This window comes from Tauraco erythrolophus, chromosome Z (assembly GCF_009769465.1).
Source record: "Tauraco erythrolophus isolate bTauEry1 chromosome Z, bTauEry1.pri, whole genome shotgun sequence".
NCBI classification, from domain to species: domain Eukaryota; kingdom Metazoa; phylum Chordata; class Aves; order Musophagiformes; family Musophagidae; genus Tauraco; species Tauraco erythrolophus.
In genome coordinates, this window is record NC_141496.1 from 17,387,644 (window position 1) to 17,406,763 (window position 19,120).

A 19,120-nucleotide genomic window follows, 5' to 3' on the forward strand; every position below is an offset into this window, starting at 1 on the left:
ATTAGCTGCAGTGATCCAAGTAATGTCAGAAAGATGAAAGAAAACCTAACTGACTTAATGAGCCTTTTGCCATTTCACTACAGCAGCCATGCAGATTGAAGCATGAAATCTTTGAGACAAGTAGGTGTTAGTGACAGCTTACAGCAGTGGGGCTGAAGGAATGAACATTTTCTTTCACGATGAAAAACACTTGCTGCTTTCTGTGTGTGTGTAGGGTCAGACTGTGCACAGACTGTGATGATGGGATCACATTAAATATCTTTACAAGTAGTCACACAGCATATACTGTAACTGTAAGCAGGTGTTCTGGTGCATAACATGACACAAATTACAAGGAGGCCAAATAGAGGAAAAGATTGTGAGACACCTCCATCCCACAAAGTCAACTACCCCAAACCAACACCACAAAGGTAAGCCACTGATAATGCTGATGGTCACAGAGCTGGTGATCACCACGCTAACTTCCTTTCTGGACTAAATCCCACAGGTTACTAATAGGTATGTAGATAAATACTTTTCCCTGACAAAGTTATTAAACATTCTGTGCTCTTGTGTTTTGTAGCATTTTAATACTATTCCAGGTTCAAGACCAAAGCCATCAGACAACCACCCAGAACTTCCCAAAGTAATGCCATACTAAAATCCTTGTGCAGATAGATCCTCCGATGATGAAATGCCACTAAGATGCCTGCCAGCAAAATCAGCCAGAACATACACAGCCCATTTGAGATTATACTGTGCAGGCCTGTTGATGTGGTGGATAGATGCTTCAAATGAAAATAAGGTCTCCCTGTGCTGCTCTGTGTGCAAACCTGGAGATTGCCTCTTGTGTAGAAAGACTAGTAAAGTAATTAGGGTAGTCTGAGAAAGAATAGAAATATTAAGGATTTGGCTGGATTGCCCAAAGTCCTTTTGAATTCCCTCGTAATATACAAGAACCGTAGTTTGTGCCGTCTGGGGTCAATTAAAAAAAAAAAAAAAAAGAGAGAGAAAAAAGGAAAAAAAAAAAAGAGAGAAAAAAAGAAAAAAAAAAAGACAACTGCCTCCAAAGTCCAACGCAGTGAGGATCAAGCATGCTTGTACCATACAGATTAGTGAAGGATCAGGTCTACACTTGTCTCTCGGTAGTAAAAGAGCTCACACACCACCTGTGCTGCTATAGGGTCGCCGACTCCTAAACCCAAACCAGCTCATCCTGCTGCTATCCTGCAGCCCATAACGGAGACAGACATTGAGATTACAAGCAGGAAGGATGCCCAGACAATTAGCAAAAGACAGTTGCCACAGTTGCCATTTCTGTTGTTGTTCTTCACAGACAGAATGGCATCAGTCAGTACCAAGCATGGACTGAAATATTGTCAAACCCCACTCTTTCAGCAACACAGAAAAACTCAAAATTCAGCTGGCGGAGATACGGCTTGGAGGAGTGCACCCTCCATAACTGACTCAAAAATTCCATTTCTTGCAACTCCAGGGATTATTTTTCATATAATATCCACCTATTCACTAGCTAAATCTGACCCTGCTTAGTTTATGACTGTACTCAGAGACAGCTTTTCTCCAGACAGCTTCTGTGGCCTACTTACTACCCCTTTTGTTAATAGTGTGGCCGCTTTCCCTCCACTTCAAAGGTTCATCCTCATGTGCAGGATTTTTTTTTTCTTTTGCTTTGGTTGCTAAGGGGGAAGCTTAGTATGGTGGGTTGGGATTTAGTCACATGTGAGCTACAGGAAACATTATCCTTAGAGATTAATTTGGAAATAAAGTGACAATCGGCTGGGTATGTGTTTATTTTCTATTTCTTGAAAGCTTTAAAAGTACCACAAGATTTTTGCATCCTCTGAAGGAGATCTATTCTTCTTCTGTATTATTCAACCTCAGACAACAAAGAGAATATCATGCTTGTCTCCAGTGTCAGAGATAAAATTAGTAATTTCACTGCAAATCAGAAAACAAACTATATTATTATGAAGAACAGCTCTACGCTCATCAAAAGGTTGTTTCACAGCTGCCTTTCAGATGTACTAATGGTAGCTGCCTCCCTGTGAAGTTAATTCAATATGCAGAGGGAACGTAATTCATTTGGTACGTACTGCTTGCTAATCAAAGTGTATTTCTTGGCATCTAAACTGTGCGTGGCAGAACGTTAAGCCTGAAAACATATTGTTAGTCCTCCAAGTTTTTCATCAAATCCAAGAAAGATAACACGCACGCATGCAAGTGATTCTCTTCATTCAAGTAAGAAAGATGCAAGCTGTGCTACAAAGTTTCGTAATGCTGAACTGTGGTCCTAGGATGAAAAATGGCTTTTCCCTCTTGTATTTGTGCAGGATAGAAAGCTTGATTTTCTCCTTCTTTCAAATTATTGACCCACAAAGCATTACCTGTGATGACAGCAGCAAAGCCTGTGAGGAAGCATTACTGGTAAAAACCAGTCCTGGTACATCTTCTACTGAATTCAGTCTTAGGAGCATGAAACTGGTTTGGGTTTGGTTTTGGTTTGTTTTTTTTTTTTTTTAATCAAGGTTACCGTGGGCCTCCCATCTTGCCTATCTGTGCTGTGGGGAACAAGTTGCAGAATAACATCACTTCTGCTTCTGAAATGTGTCGCCTTAGGAGACCACTCTACTGCAGTTTTAATATGAGGGCCTCCGCCACCACAAGCAGCCATGATGAAAAGTTCTTAAAAAAACCATCTTGGCTATGGAGGAATATTTCACCGTGCTCTTTCACAATGTGAGCTAGGAAGCAGCAGAAAGGAGCACGGTGTCTGCTTACAGTTTTCCTGGTCTGACGGATGCTGCAACTTCGAGAAATCAGTTTCTCCCTCTAAGGTGGCCACTACTCTTCAAATCATAAATAATCTCATGAGTAACAATCAACTTCGGAGATCAAAACCTGGTATGTTTTATTGGATCTGAAAGGATATAAGCTTTGCTCTATTTTGAGAATTAAGTCAATATGTAAATTAAATGCCACTGTACAGATGGGGGAAAAAAAGAGATGATGGGTTTTATTTGAAAATGCCAAAGGAACGTATCCTAAATGTAGTATTTAATTTAGGGGGAAAAAACCCACACCAGAATAATTTGAAAAATTCAACCTTATTCCATATTTGCATTCAGATCTTTCAAAATTCAATGTGAGAGAAAAACCCCACCCAAGTATGGTTACAAAACTGCTGCCAAAAGTACGATACTGCATTCTTAATGCAAAGCTCTTTGCCAGCACTTCTTAATAAGCAGAAAATAGTATAAAATGTAAAAATCTATACAGGAACTGGCAACAAAAGCACGTTATCTACCTGGACACAATAATGGGATTAGATCCCTGTCTTTATTCTGAAAGGACAAAATAATATTTTTATAAATAACTAGGAGATGGTTCAAAGTAGTAAACAGCACAGCTGGAACATATGCCCCAGCTCCTTTAGTACAGACTACATACTTTTAAGGTACTGAAACATTAATACAGCAAGATTGAAGAGAATTATATAAAGTCTACTAATTGTGCTGCATCCTTTAATTGCTCATCTATTTATTTTTTAACAGTATCATCATCATATGAGAAGCAATTCTGAGTATACTTGATGTTTATTTTTAGAGCAGTTAACTCGATATACAAGATCAGTTTCAATGTAGATTAACACACATTCCAAGCTTGTGTCTTCCTGGAGTGTACTTTTGTAATAAAAATACAACTAAAAATTCAAAAGGAGATGCCACATTTGGAAGACTAAATGTTAGTTTTGGATAAAATTTAAAGATCCATTTTTTTTGCAATGGTTAAAAGAGTTATACAAGGAAGGAAAAATGTATTCATGCAGCAGACATGATTACACACTTGTGGCTCATGTGAAAAAACCCAGCTGCAATTTGGAAAAACAACATTTCCCGGTATTCTAGCCCAATAATTTACTGACATTTCAAGTTAGTTATTATTTCAAAATTTGCTGTAGAGAAGGGCATACTAAGAGTTCAATGGCTCAAGTCATTCAGAGCTCAGCCAAACATATCCAGAATTCATCTGAAATTTTTATTTTTCCAAACAGCTTCAAGGAAACACATTATAAGCCAGAGAACAAGAAAAGGGTTTTTTAATGGCTATTATATTGATGCAGCAAGTTTTAAGAACCTCCTAGTTTCTTGATGGTGCTACTTCATGTTCTAAAGAACACTCAGAAAGATGTTTACCAGGGAAAACAAATCCCTCAACAATAAGGTGAGTGTTTAACAGTAAAATTCATCAACAAAGTAGTATTTCAGTACAGATAAGTGCTTTTCAGACTCAGCAGAAAGGGAGATCCCCAGTCCAATGGAGCCTATAAAAGCATATGTGGAGGATATATAAACAGCTGCAAGCGCAGTTGCACAAGCACTTCTGAATCATATTCCACTGCTTATAAAACCTTCTGTGCCAGTGTTTTACCATTTCAGGTAAAGTTTTTCCCTGTTTTTTCAAGTTAACAGTCATTTGGGAAAGCTGTCATAAAAATGGCTCAACCTTTCTTAAAAATGAGGCATGTTGTCTTTGCAGGTTGTAGTGTCACAGGCACTGCAGCATTCATCTTATAGAAGGGTACACTGTCCCCAGTAGACCCTCCTAGCACAAGCACATCCATGCAGAGAGAAGAACATTAGCAGGCCATTGATCCCCATTATACTTTTTTTTTAAAAAAAAAAACACTCTGCAACTCTTTTTTTTTTTTTAAGGGGAAAAAAAATAGCTCTTGTGCCTTGGCATTAAATTTCAGGTTCCCTAAGAAGTTGTGAAGAACATAGTCACACATATATGCCTTTACGTTGAAAATTGGCTGTGATTTATCAAAGTCAGAATGGTATAAATAATGCATGTCTTGCACAGATGGCTTTTTTGGTAATGTAACAACTAATGGCCTGTCGACACAGTATTACACGTACAGAACCTCTACAATAGTCTGCAGTCTCTTTCCTGTATGATAAATGAAGGCCTGTTAGGAGGCAAATTCACTCTAATGGTGTCTTCATATCTTTGATACAACAGGTGATGGTATGCAGAGAGAAAAGCCATGCATCTTTAAGGTGTGTAAAGGCAGATAAGGATGCAAATTCTGCAGTGTCAGGCTTTGCTGATGAGCCAAAATAAAAAATTATTTACTCCATATCTGCAGACTGATGCATAAATAAAAACTTAAACAATCCAGATCATTCAGATAGATTTGTCCACATCCCGTAATGAAATCTGAGGAAAGATCATAGAATCATACAATGGTTTGGGTTGGAAGGGACCTCGGAGATCATCTAGTTCCAACCCCTCTGCCATGGGCAGGGACACCCTCCACTACACCAGGTTGCTCAAAGCCTCATCCAACCTGGCCTTGAACACTTCCAGGGATAGGCATCCACAGCTTCTCTGGGCAACCTGTTCCAGTGCCTCACCACCCTCAGAGTGAAGAATTTCTTCCTTATATCTAATCTAAATCTCCCCTCTTGCAGTTTAAAACCATTGCCTCTGGTCTCATCATTATATACCTTTGTAAAAAGTCCCTCTCCTGCTTTCCTGTAGGACCCCTTTAAGTACTGGAAGACTGCTGGAAGATGTTCAGTGCTTATGGTAAGAAACCACATCTGAAAACCAAAACAAATGGAAAAAAACAGCAGAAAAAAAAACGGCTAAGACAACCGCATAAAATCTCATTAAGCTTTAGTGCCATGTTTTCTTTCAAGATACAAACGCTTCTCCTTCAATGTATTTCTCTTTAAATATTTTAGGATTATGCCCAAGTTCTGGCTAATGTACAGTAGCATGGAAGAAACACATCTACTGCAGTTTCTTTGAAAGCAGAGTTACCAACACACACATTCATCACAGTAAGCACGTTACCTGCCAGAACCTTACCTTTCTGTGATGGTTTCTCTGAGACCACTAGCAACCCCCTTCACCACTGTACTAGCCTTTGGCGTCAGCACTACTTGAGATATAAAAAAGGAGCCCTTCTTTCTTCTTTCGGTGATTGATGCCTGGAGGAATTGAATCAGTTTGTCCGGATCTGTTGTGTTTGCCCAGGGAGCTGGCATCATCTGGCCTGGCCAAAGAAACGGTACCTCAAGAGCCACTGGACTGTGGTAGAACACCAGCACTTGGTGTTCCTTTTCCCACAGGTACTGGAGGCTGACTTCATGGGCGAATATAGCAGGACACATTTTGTTTCCGTATGTGTCTTTGAGCATTTGGACAAGCTTTTCATGATGGCATTTCTGCATCCCATAGAAGTGGTTGAAGTCCAAGAAGACCACTTCTTTTGGGTGGTCAGCGAGAAACGCATTGATCTCTTCCAGACCCTCCTTGACTTTGGCACTGAATAAACCATGAGCAAAGTACAGTTCATTGTCTGGGTCTCTGGGCTTGGTGGAAATTCTAAGATCAAAATACCGTATACCTGCCCCCAGCTGGCTGGTGAAGTTCATGGTCTGTGTAGCCAACCACTTCCTCATCAGCTTTTTAGCCACAGTCCCAAAAACAGACACAAAATTCTGGACAGTCTCTGGCTGTTCAGGCCCAACTGGAGAGGCTTCATCGATGTAGAAGCTAAATGAGTCATGAGACCCTAAAAACACAACAGAGGAAAATTATCAATAATTGTATTCATATATTAAAAGTTATTCATTTTCTCACCTGCACCAACACTCACCAAAGCACTCCTCCCCTGTCCTTCTTCTTAATACAGTACATTTGTCTGGCAGTATTTACCCCACCAGCACCTCGCACGACCTTCAAGGAAAGGTAGTGCCTGTTTCACTGCTTGTCTGGGCACTTCCTCCCTCTTCTAGCTGTTACTTACGCCTTTAAGCTTACTGAAGTAAGCAGGTTCTGAGCGTTAAAGCAATCCTGGTGTAACTCCAGCAAAGCTAGTCACATAATAAATCCCTGGAGCCAAGAAGAGGAGAGTCTGGCCCTGCACACTGAATTGTGCACTGTCTAGTTTGCAGAATGAAAGGAAAAACTAAATCAAACCAACCCAACAACATCCCACAAGCAACTTCATAGTCAGGTAAAATATGAGTTGAAAAATGCCACGGACATGTAACCTTTCTGATATTTTCTTTATTTCCAAGTCTCATGTGGTCATCAATAAGGTTACTGAATGCTGTTTTCCTTCTTAAATTTACCTCTAAAATTCTTTGCTAGGTTAACTACAACAGATAGAGCGAAGGATAGCATTGTATTCCACTGACAAAATACAGAAATTTCACTGCATGCTCTTGTCAAAGACAAGAGGTACTACTTAACATGCCTACGTACAGAAGTGATCGTTTTCCACAATATAACAAAATTGAACACAAGTATGTAAGACACTTTGCTATGCAAAATTCTCTCTGTCTCAAGGTATATCCATTAAAAAACAAACCCCATCACCACAAAATAAAAAACCAACAACTTATTTCGCTCAGCATTTAGACATTTATATAAAAGCAGCTAATAAAGCTAAGGATATCTCCAAATACATGATCGTTCCTCTGCAAGGGACTTTGTCTTGCTTTATGAAGAGATGAGCTCACCCTAGGAGATGCTTATCACTCTTGTCTACCACTAGCCTTCTGAATACCTGTTGGTGAAATATGGCAGTTTATAGAGAAACTCTGCCTGGCTACAGGCAGAGCCCCACTGCTGCTGTCCCAGCCAGAGGGTATGCTTCTGGTCAGATTCACCACAGCAAGCAAGTCTACTCCTCAGCCTACATCACACCGCTTGTAAAACTCCTTCAAGGTCAGCAGGACTTATATTTCTGAAATGGACTGTAGTACTAGGCCCTCAGAGATCCAAATCCTAGCATTAAAACGAGTTCAGAGCACAAGTTTCGCCTGCTACTGATGCTTTTGTAGGCGCTTTTCAAAGTTACTTTCCAAAGCATGCATGCTGTGGCAAATAAGTATCACATTAATGAAATGCTGCTAGTCAGTCATTTCTGATGGCAATGCTATTTTAACTGAACTGGAACAAACTCTATAAACTGAAATGACAGCTATAACATTTTCTTCTTTAACAACAAATGGAGTCACGACAAATCATCTTAGACTCTGGCTTGGATTTGGCTTTGTTTAATCTCAGAAATGTCTTAAAATTCTGTACACCCCTGCTTTTCATGGTTGTCTCTTTGAACTGCATTTTACTTTTAATATTAGATAAATTTTCCATTTTGATGAAGCTTTCTACTTCTAAGTGTTGAAATGATTGCATATTCCTTGCAGAACCTGATCAGATCATGAAGTATCTGGTTACACACTGATATCCCAGGGGACCAGATCTGCATACAGAATTTTAATGGTGAAACAAATGATTAGAGCAGTGACTTGTGTTTCAACAGTATTACAGGGAAAATCAATGAGATACATTAAATGTTCTGCTCAATGTAACCTGCACTAATCTAGAAATCAAAGTAAATCCAGTCTTGTTTAAAACAAAGCATAGCTACCAATATTAGCAAAGCATGGACCTTGCAAACCCTCACTTTGTCCATTTTTATTTCAGTAGGATTTTATGTCAGAATAAGTACATGCATAAATATGATCAATTGATTGCAGCAGTAGGCTCAAAATGGTATTAAGATTGATTAAACCATTTGTCCTTTATTACCTGATCTACAGCTACTGGCAACCTGAAGTTGCAGAAGAGGTGGCTAAACTTGACCACCACAGCAAACATCCAACACAGTGCCAAACATTATTTAAAACTACGTAAGTCAAGAGAGGCAGCACAGTTCTCACAGCAGAGAACTAAGGTGAAGAACTAGTCAGCAGGTAGCTTTTAGGTACTGGCAATGCAAAACAGTGAAGAGAATATGTGTGTGGGGAAATACCACTGTTAGAAATGACTGAACATTACAAGCAGTATAGTTTAGAACAATTTTTTTTTTTCTTAATTAAGGTCTTCATGCACATTTTTGAGCCTAAAAATGGGGATTCCTACATGGAAGGTACAGAGAAGAGTGCACAGTACACTGATAACCTCCATGTTTTGTAACTCAAACAAGGAAGCCTACAAAAAGAAAATGAGGCTTTACTTAACTTGGTTGACACTGAATGAAGCAGATGTCAGCTATTCAAGAGTATGTAAAGATTCCTCCTGACTGAAAAATACAACAAATGTTTTTTCTTTCCACATGCGTAAGTAATTTGAACAGGTCATTGAAATATTTATTTTCATCATACACTCATCTACATTTCCTTTTGCCTTCATCCTGCCATGTCCTAACCAGCTTAATCATATAACTCGGGGAAATTCAAAATCCTTACACTTGGCAGAGCAAATTAGAGCATGATCTTTTCCACTGTCATGCCTAAAATCACTATGTTCCTGGTAACAACAGAATCCTGTACAATCATACGCTTGTTTTTAGTGACTAGGTTTCCTTTCAATCTTACTTTGGTGCATGCGGACATTTCCATCCTACTTTGCCACTGGGAAGTAGACTTGCAGGTTCTCTCGATCACTAAATCTCAGCTCCCATGAAGACAGGATGCAGAGTGCATTGAAAAATACCAATGTCTGCAGTCTTAGGAAGGTGGAAGTGCTTGCACATCCGCTACCTTTTTATAGTAGGCAGGGGACAAACTGACCTGATGTGTGGGACAGTCTCTACCATAGAGACTTCACAGTCTGAGGCATGAAGAAGCAAAGACAGGAGAAATGACTCCTCTCAAGTCATGCAGGAAGAAAGAGTAAGCTGATATTCCTTGTGTGCAAACATACTTCCTTACTCATTTACCACATGTATAGCACTTTCTTAAAATACTGCACACTGGTTTTTCAGTATTTCAACACCACAACGTATGTTGCTCCAAGGAGTCAAGGATGAAGGCTCATGGATCAGGATCACAAGGGTGACGAACAAGGGGCAAATATGGTGCGCATGTGCTACAGACTGCCCACTCAAGAAGAGAACGTGGCTGAAGCCTTCTTTAAACAACTGGAAGAAGCCTCACAATAGCAGGGCCGATTTTCATGAGGAACTTTGAGGCATTTGCTGGAAGGGCAGAACAGCAGGGCACAGGCAATCTGGAGAGAAGTACTATTTTCCTGCAGGAACTCCTTTAAGTAGACAAGGCGCACTAGTGGATGCGGTACGAATTAAGGAAGAAACGGCTAGGGACATGAAGGCTGACGACAGCCGTTGCCAGAGTGACTATGAGGTGATACAAGAATTTAAAATACTGAGGAATATGAAGAAGGCAAATAACTGAATAAAGATCCTGGATTTCAGAGCAACAGTCTTAGCGTGTTCAGGAAATTGGTAAGTGGGAGAATTGGTTCTGTGGGAGAATTAACTTAAATGCCAAAAGACTCAGGAGAAATGGCTGAAATTGAAAGACAACCTCTCTGAAGCATATGAACAACTCACCCCAGTGTGCAAGAAAACAAGGAGGTAAAGCAGGAGGCAAGTCTGGCTGAACGGATAACTCCTGAGTGAGCTCAAACTTAAAAAGCCATGTACAGAAGGTGTAAACAGGGACAGGCTCCCTAGGAGGAATAGAGCAGCGATGCAAGGAGAGAGATAGAAGTCTACAGCTTGTCTGGAGTTCCTGCAAGGGATGGCAACAGAGAGCTACTGCAGATACATTAGCAGTAAAAGAAAGCATGGACAACATTGGCCCACTGCTGAACAAGGCAGGAGACCTCACAATTCAGGACGAGGAAACTACTGAAGTAGTTGGTATCTTCCTTGGCTTAGTCTTCACTGGTGAGGTCTGCTCTCAAGCACCCCATGTACCTCTGTCTCGTACTTTCTCTTTTCAAAACTGCTTCTCATTAGTAAAAGATGACCACTTATATAGATTAGACACATATAAGTAGACAGGACAAGACAGGATTCATCCGAACATGCAGAAGGCACAGGCCAAGATCACTGTAAGGCTGCCCTCTTTCACCTTTGACAGGTCATGTGGACGTGAGGAGGCGAAAGTTACACTCATCTTCAAAACAGGAAAGCAGGACAATCCAGGGAACAACAGTCTGTCAGATTAATTTCAGTTCCAGGGAAGATCACAGAGCAAGTCCTCATGGAAACCATTTCCAGCTTATTAATGGTAAAAAGGGGACTGGGAACAGCCACCATGTATTTAGCTGGAGCAAATCATGACTGTCCAACCTGATTGCATTCTAGGATGGAACGACTGGCTTTGGGGGAAAAAAAAATTCCTTTTACTTCAGCAAGGCTTTTAACGCAGTTTCCCTGAAAATGCTTGCAGTCTAACTGGAAAGACACCAACTAAACAAGTGCACTATAGAGTATGTGAAAAACTGCCTGGACCATCAGGCTCAAAAGGTTGTGGCTGAAGGTTCAAAGTCTTAACTCGCAGCTGATTACAAGCCAATTCTGCTTAACGTTCTCCAGTGACACAGATAACATGATGGGAAGCATCCCGAGCAAGTTTGCAGGTGAAAACAAGTTGAAGGGGTTAATGATCTGGAGGGGAAAGCTGGTATTCAGAGAAACTTCAGCACAGCGGAGAAGCTGGGTGACAGGAACCTTAAGAACTTCAAAGGCAAGGTGGACCCAGAACAGACAATCCCATTGAGTAGTACAGCTGGGAACCCATTGGCTAGAAAGCAGCTCTGCAGAAAAAGGCTTGTTCACTTGGAAGAAACAACTTCCCCACAAGACCAGTTAAAGCCCTGGAGCAGCAGCCCATCAGGGCTTGACTCTGTAAGCCTGATTCTCAACGCTTGGCTCAACAGCTTCATCTAACTTGAAGTTACCTCTGCTTTGAGCTGAGGATGGACTAGATGACTTCTGGAGCGTCTTTCAAACATGAATTATTCTGTTTTTCTTTATTCCCTCCTCCCTCAAAATACAAAAGTCTTGTTTCTAGTTTCTCAACCTTAGAACCACTTATTAAGAGACACTTAAAATGTCTGTATCAGCCGTGATCAAAAAAAAAAAAAAAAGGCAGCCAGTTTCAACCACCAAGATATTAATTTTTCATGTGGCCAAACACTATTTAGATATTCAAGAGTAAAATGTGCAGTATGACTTACATTGCAAGAAAACAGTTTCGTGTACTTTTACTTGGGAGAATGGTCTCCTGTCTTCTTTACTGAATTCCCTTAATAGGACAATCGGGAATATATAACTACAGCTCAGCTATGGACATATTTATGGCTTCCCTGCAGGGCCAAACCTTCCACTTAAAAAATAACGGAGCTCAGTGCTGAAAAAAGTCCCTAAGGACTAAAAGTGCGTTTTAGTTCAGAATCGTTTCTTCAGTCCTACAGAGATTTACAACAAGGCACAACAAAGCTACTATTTTTGGTGGCTAAGTTTTAACATATCATTCCTAAAGCAGACAAGCGTAGCTGAACTTTGCTCTGCCCTGCCCTTGCCTCACCATCAGCTCTGGCCATCTCCCTTAACAACTGCTTGGTAAACAGCACCTAAAACAGAGGTACTGAATCGAACAGCACTGCCCAACATGCTCCTGACAGGAGCAATCACACCCCAAAGATCCATAAGTCACAGGAAAACCACAAACAGATGGAACCAAAGTTTCACAGGTTTTGGCATGTTTTACTCTCCTTTCATCCTCCCACAGACCTCCTGTCTGCACTGGGAGTTACCTAACAGCTGTTGGAAGTGCACTTTTTTACTATTGCTTTGGGCATCATTGAAAGCTTTACCTGCTGTTGTCTTCCTACATTTAGGAGATGACTTCCCTTGGTGACTATTGCTGAAATGTCACATGCAGTGCAGTCTCACTTTTCTGAAAACATCCTTGTCAGTGAGGGCTATACAGTGACTGACACCAGATCACAACACCTTTCTTGCATGTTGCAGAGAACAGCTAGGACAAATTCCATGACCTCTCGCACACAGGAGACCAATATAGATGTTCTCCCAACTTCATATGGTCTGTTCTTACTATCTCGTTCGGCCTTAAAAATCAAAGAAAAAAACTACTATGAATCTTTACCTAGCCACGCTACTATTCCAAGGAAGAGCAAAGCCTAGTCAGGACCACTAGAATTGGTGCACCTCAATATTGTGTTTTACCTTCTTTTTAAGATGGCTCTCCACCAAAGCCATAGCACATCTCAGGAAGTCAAAAGGTTTTACTAAGAGCAATGCAGTTCAGACTTTACAGTTCAGTTACCTTTAGCGTTTAAAGTGCTTGAGTGATACAATCTTTGTTTGATAAAAACATTACCCAGGAGAGCAAAACAAAAACAACTAGGGAAAAAAGAGAATATAGATTGTGCAGAGACTCAGCTTCCCCATAGGTAAGTGCCTCACTTCTCAGCTGTTCTTCCAGTGTTCACTGCCAGTTGTGTGCCCCTGACATCAACCGAAGGTCATAGGGCTTAGCCACTTACATACACTCAGCACGCCATGATCCAAAGGAAGGCAAGACAGGCAGACACTACCTCAGGTAGTGCAAAAATCCAGATAATGAACAAGTCAGAGTCATAACAGGAGTACCTGTATGACCCATTCTCATATACTCAGACCCACTGGTTATGTATCTGATCACATTAAGTTATAAGGTATACAGACAATTCTCTGCTACCCATAAAACCTCCTTCTAGACTCAAACTCTGTCAACACTCTACGACAAATAGCTTGGTGTTTCAAGCACCATGCTGCTGTTTCCAGGTAAACCAGTGACAGATTCACAGACAGCCCCATGCTAGTCAACTTAGATCTAGTGAAGAAGAACTGAGAAGCCTAAAACTGCCCCTCTGCAGAGAGACCAAGGAGCTTTCTCCCTGCAATCCCCAAAACTTTTGTCTTGTTCTGTGTCTGAATTAAGAAGCCTTGGGAGACAGAGCTGGCCACCTCCCAGGTCTCACCCACCCAAACCCCATGGTCACAACCAGCTAAACCACCACAGTTAGCCAAGGGCGCAGGTGCCTGGCGAGGAAGCTCATCTAATTCCCCCCTCCCCGCCTCAGCCTCCAACGGTCATATGTGATTTCTGCCGCTTCCTACTCGCAAGCAGTTCCTGCACTGCCCATAAATTTGCCCATCTTTTCAGGCAAGATTGCCTGCACCACGAGCAGGATCTGGTGCTTTTCACCAGAAACCTTCTCAACAGAGAGCCAGAGCAGTGAGTGCTCTTCCCAGAGTCCTGGCCAGCCAAAGAACCATTCTCAAAACCCGGTCTCAGCATGAAGATTGGGATTTTATCTAAAAAGTCATATTTTGCTTTACATGAGAGGAATAATTTATAATATGTAAGAATATCTGGTTTTATTCAAGTGAATTGTCTGATCAGAAAGTAAGAAAAAAGTATTTTATAAGTCTGCATTTTGTAGGTGGTGAGCTAGCCCATATGTAACTCAAATCAAACTGAATCACCCCCTCTCAAGCAGTGAAAACAGAAGAGCTATTTCACTTTTTGCATATAAAGCTCTGAAGTTTCTATTGAAAAAAAGACATGAACCAAAATGAAGACATTTTTAAAATAAGCCTATTAAAGAAACTTAAAATGTCTGTGAAATAATGTGAACATAAATCATTCAACTTTTTAAACAAACTCCTTTTCCAGGTCATACAGCACAAACAGTTTCATATCCAGACAGTTAAATCTTTTGAAGTCAACAGTTTTAGCCTGTTAAGTAGGTATTTTAATGCTTTCAAACTATAACTACAGGGATGAATTAACCTTGGTCTTCAATGGGAGATTACTGAAAGTACAAATCCAGAGCTCAATTCTAAGCACACTTAAATGTTTGAATGATTTTAATTATGTACACGAATGTCTGCAGAAAGAGCCCCATTTTGCTTTAGCTTCTTTCAGAATAATAGAATTCCAAATTGCTTTGGAGTTACATTAACACTAGCTAAATTGAAGTCATTGAATATCTGGGAGCAAGAAGAGGAAGGCAGCGAAAAAAGAGAAAATGTATTCTAGTCGTGTTTGAGAAGGTAAGCAAAAAAGGTGACAGGAGTGACAGAGAGTAAGCTGTTAAAGCAACATTTGTTACGTTACTATTAACTTCACAGGAATTTAGATGCTTCTGCAAATACAGCACAATCACAATTTCCCCATCAGAAATCCACTCCTCAGTCTGCCCACGTCCTCTGTGTGAATCCTATCGCCTCCAACAAACTCTTTTCTTCTCCACTCGTATCCCTTTCTGCCTCGAAGGCCTTGGTGATAATGTGGGAAAAGGAAATGAAATGTTTGCTTCCTTCCTGCCTCGCTGCTTCACAGAACTGGTAGCTTCCCACCCTCGTCCTGCAGGAGATAAAGGTTCATTTTCCACCCGTCACCTGGTGAGTCCTGGACCAGCCATTGGAATTGCATAAAACCATAACTTGGACCTTGGTCCTGTGTGTCGGGATCAGGAGTTTGCACTGTGCTGCCTAATCAGGACTATTACTGCAGGTGACATTGTGTGTCAGAGACAATCTGAGAAACCACATAGGTGCACAGTAATTAGCGTGAAAACATTTTAATATGGTTTGCTTGCGAGGGTGAGTAGAACTACTTTGTATTAAAAAACCACTTCAAAGTCATATTTTGCCAACCTCTGCCAGCCATGGTTTCAAATACTACTCCTGCCATAGGTGGAACTCTGCATTTCTCAGCCAAAACATCTCAGCTAGAGCACCGCATCGTATGTCACGGCACAACTACAACAGACACACCAATTACTGGATCAACAGACACAGCCTAGAGCCACACGTGGCAAAGTTCAAAACATTCAAAACCCAGCACAAAGCAACTGCTTTTTGATCAATGTAATACAGAACAGAGAGCTTAGCCTTCACAGAATCAGAGAATAATTGAGTTTGGGAGAGAACTCTGGAGGTCATCTGGTCCAACCCTCCCTTCTTTTGAGTCCAAAAAGGAGTAAGTAAAAGAAAGAAAAATGTTTGCACAGATTACTATAAATCATTGAAGACTGCTCAAAAAGACCTGTCTGAACCAGCTTCTTAGCTAGGAAGAAAGAAGAACTGGTAGTCCCTCAGTCTGGAGATGGCATCCCGTATCTAGTGACCAACTTTCAGACCTGGAATGACTCTCTGTTTTTGTCTTCCCCATAAACAAAATTTTCACACACAAGAAAGGATTTTAAGCAACTAGTTACTCTTGTTCCTCCTAATCCCCTATCAAATACTCCTGAGGATCATTTTGTTTTGTGCCTTTTAACATGGCTAAAATTGCCTTCGAGGGAAGCCTAGGACTGTCGAGCGGAGCCTAAAACTGTTGAGGGGAGCCTGGGACTGTTGACATTGCCAGTAACCTCCCTGAGCATGACTAACGCTCTTGACTCAAGAAAAAGCTGTTAACACTTTAAGCTGTTTTTTAAGAGACAGCTTGTGGACTATGGCAGTGCCTGCACTGGGGAAGTGTTTCTGGTCACTAGACTGATCATCTCCTCCAAGTTCAAAGGCATTGCATCCCTAAAAGGAAGAAATCAGGCAAAAACACCAGGAGATCTATATGGATAAACAAAGAACTCCTGGCTAAAATCAAATACAAAAGGGGAATACACAAAGCATGGAAGCAGGGACTGGGAACCTGGGGTGAGTACAAGGAAGTTGCTCGTGTACTCAGAGACCAGTTAGAAAAGCTAAAGCCCTGACAGAGTCAAATCTGGCCAGCGATATTAGAAATAACAGAGAAGGATTTTATAGGTACGTGAAAGAAAGGAAAAAATGAGAGAGAATGTGGGGCCTCTCCAGAAGGATACGGGGTGACCTGGTTGCTGAGGACATGGAGAAGGCTGAAATATTCAACAACTTTTTTGCCTCAGTCTTCACTGGCAACCACTTGAACCACACCAGTCAAATCACAGAGGATGTTGGCTGGATCTGGGAGAGTGAAGAACCACCCAGGGCAGGAGCAGATCAGGTCTGGGAACACCTAGAGAACCTGAAGGTACACAAGTCCATGGGACCTGATGAGATACATCCACGGGTCCTGAAGGAACTGGCGGCTGAAGTTGCTAGGCCACTACCCATCATGTTTGAGAGGTCCTGGCAGTCCGGTGAGGTTCCTACAGATTGGAAAAGGGCAAACGTAACCCTCATCTTTAAAAAAGGGACCAAGGACAACCCAGCAAACTACAGACCAGTCAGCGTTACCTCTGTGCCAGGTAAAATCATGAAACAGATTCTCCTGGCAGCTGTACTAAGGCACATAAAAAATAACCAAGTGGTTGGTGACAGCCAACATGGCTTCACTAGGGGCAAGTCGTGCCTGACTAATTTAGTGGCCTTCTACGACAAAGCTACAGCGCTGGTTGATGTGGGTAAAGCAACGGATGTCATTTTCCTGGACTTGTGCAAGGCGTTTGACACTGTCCCACATGACATCCTTGTCTCTAAAATGGAGAGACATGGATTTGACAGATGGACCACTCAGTGGATAAAGAACTGGCTGGATGGTTGCACTCAACAAGTCGTGGTCAACGGTTCAATGTCTACATGGAGACCAGTGTCAAGCAGTGTTCCTCAGGGGTCTGTTCTGGGTCCAGTGTTGTTCAACATCTTTGTCAGCGACATGGATGACAGCATTGAGTGCACCCTCAGTAAGTCTGCCAATGACACCAAGCTGTGTGGTGCCATGGACTCACTTGAGGGAAGAGATGCCATCCAGAGGGACCTTGATAGGCTTGAGAATTGGGCCAGTGCAAACTGCATGAGCTTCAACAAGTCAAAATGCAAGGTCCTTCACCTGGGTCGGGCCAATCATAGGCACAAATACAAACTGAGTACATAGTGGGTTGAGAGTAGCCCTGAAGAGAAGGATTTGGGGGTGTTTATAGATGAGAAGCTCAACATGAGAAGGCCAACCGCATCCTGGGATATGTCAAGAGAAGCGCGGTCAGCAGGTCAAAAGAGGTGATTCTTCCCCTTTACTCTGCTCTTGTGAGACCCCACCTCGAATACTGCATCTAGGTCTGTCCCCACCATAAGAGAGACATAGATCTGTTGGAGCATGTTCAGAGGAGGGCCACAAAGATGATCCAGGGGCTGAAGCACCACTGCTACGAGGACAGGTTGCAGGAGCTGGGATTGTTCAGCCTTGAAAAGAGAAGACTTCGGGAGGACCTAATAGCTGCCTTCCAATACCTGAAGGGAACCTGCAGGAAGGCTGGGGAGGGACTGTTTACAAGAATGTCCACTGATAGGACAAGGGGAAATGGCTTTAAGTTGAAGGAGAACAGATTTAGATTAGATTTTAGGAAGAAATTCTTCAATACGAGGGTGGTTAAAACTTTGGAATAAATTGCCCAGAGAAGTTGTGGATGCCCCCTCCCTGGAGGTGTTCAAGGCTAAGTTGGACAGAGCCTTGAGTAGCCTGATCTAGTTGAGAGGCGTCCCTGCCCATGACAGGGAGGTTGGATTAGATGATCTCTAAGGTCCCTTCCAGCCTGTGCCATTCTATGATTCTATGAGCCAGGATAAGTGCCTTACCTAAGCACTACTTATTTGCTGTAAGGAACTCACTTCTAAACAAACCATTTGGAAGGTGAGGAAGGATTTACTTGGTTTTAAGGCCCAAGATAACTGGCAATTATCACAGTACGACAGGCAAGATAGGCTAAAAATCTGATTAGATTACTCATTATTCAATTCATACTAATACATTTAGTATACATAAAAGTACCCACATTCAGTCTCTTACAGCTCCCTCCTGCAAACACAAAAGCCACCTCCTGCTGCCCTTAGAACACTACCTCAGTTAATTCCACATTTCAAATTCTCAACACTCTGTTGAAAAGTAAAGAAATAAGAAAAAAACAAGCTATAATTGTATTTCCAGCCCTCCAAACAGTGTGTGCACATTCACAACTATGGACATCACAAGGCCAATTCTGCTAAAGAAGCTATTATTTAACAGAAAATTAGCACATGCTGCCCTCCTGAAAGCATGTTTCCCCTCTCACTTGGTAACTTCCTTACTGTCCTGTAATTACTTGTGTAGGAGGAGGTGCTACAATGTTTTCTGAGACACTGTTAAGCGTAGATAGCCTCCCACCTCTTCCCAGTCAAACCACCTCCAGACAGATTTCCTTGCAGACTTCACGGAGGCAGTGTACAGAAGACAGCACAGTGGAGCAGTACCTGGATGGTGGGGGCTTTCCAAGAGCTCCAGATTACTGTACTCCAAAAGCTCACCACTAAGTC

General features: G+C 41.7%; 1 protein-coding gene across 1 annotated transcript in view; it reads right to left on the reverse strand.

The window, feature by feature from the left end:
• PLCXD3 (phosphatidylinositol specific phospholipase C X domain containing 3) overlaps positions 1 to 19,120 on the reverse strand; it is a 93,989-nt gene that overhangs the window by 23,696 nt on the left and 51,173 nt on the right. The window contains exon 2 of the mRNA XM_086629661.1: positions 5,878 to 6,586. Coding sequence (XP_086485787.1) covers positions 5,878 to 6,586 — 709 coding nt within the window. The remainder of the gene's footprint in view (positions 1 to 5,877; positions 6,587 to 19,120) is intronic.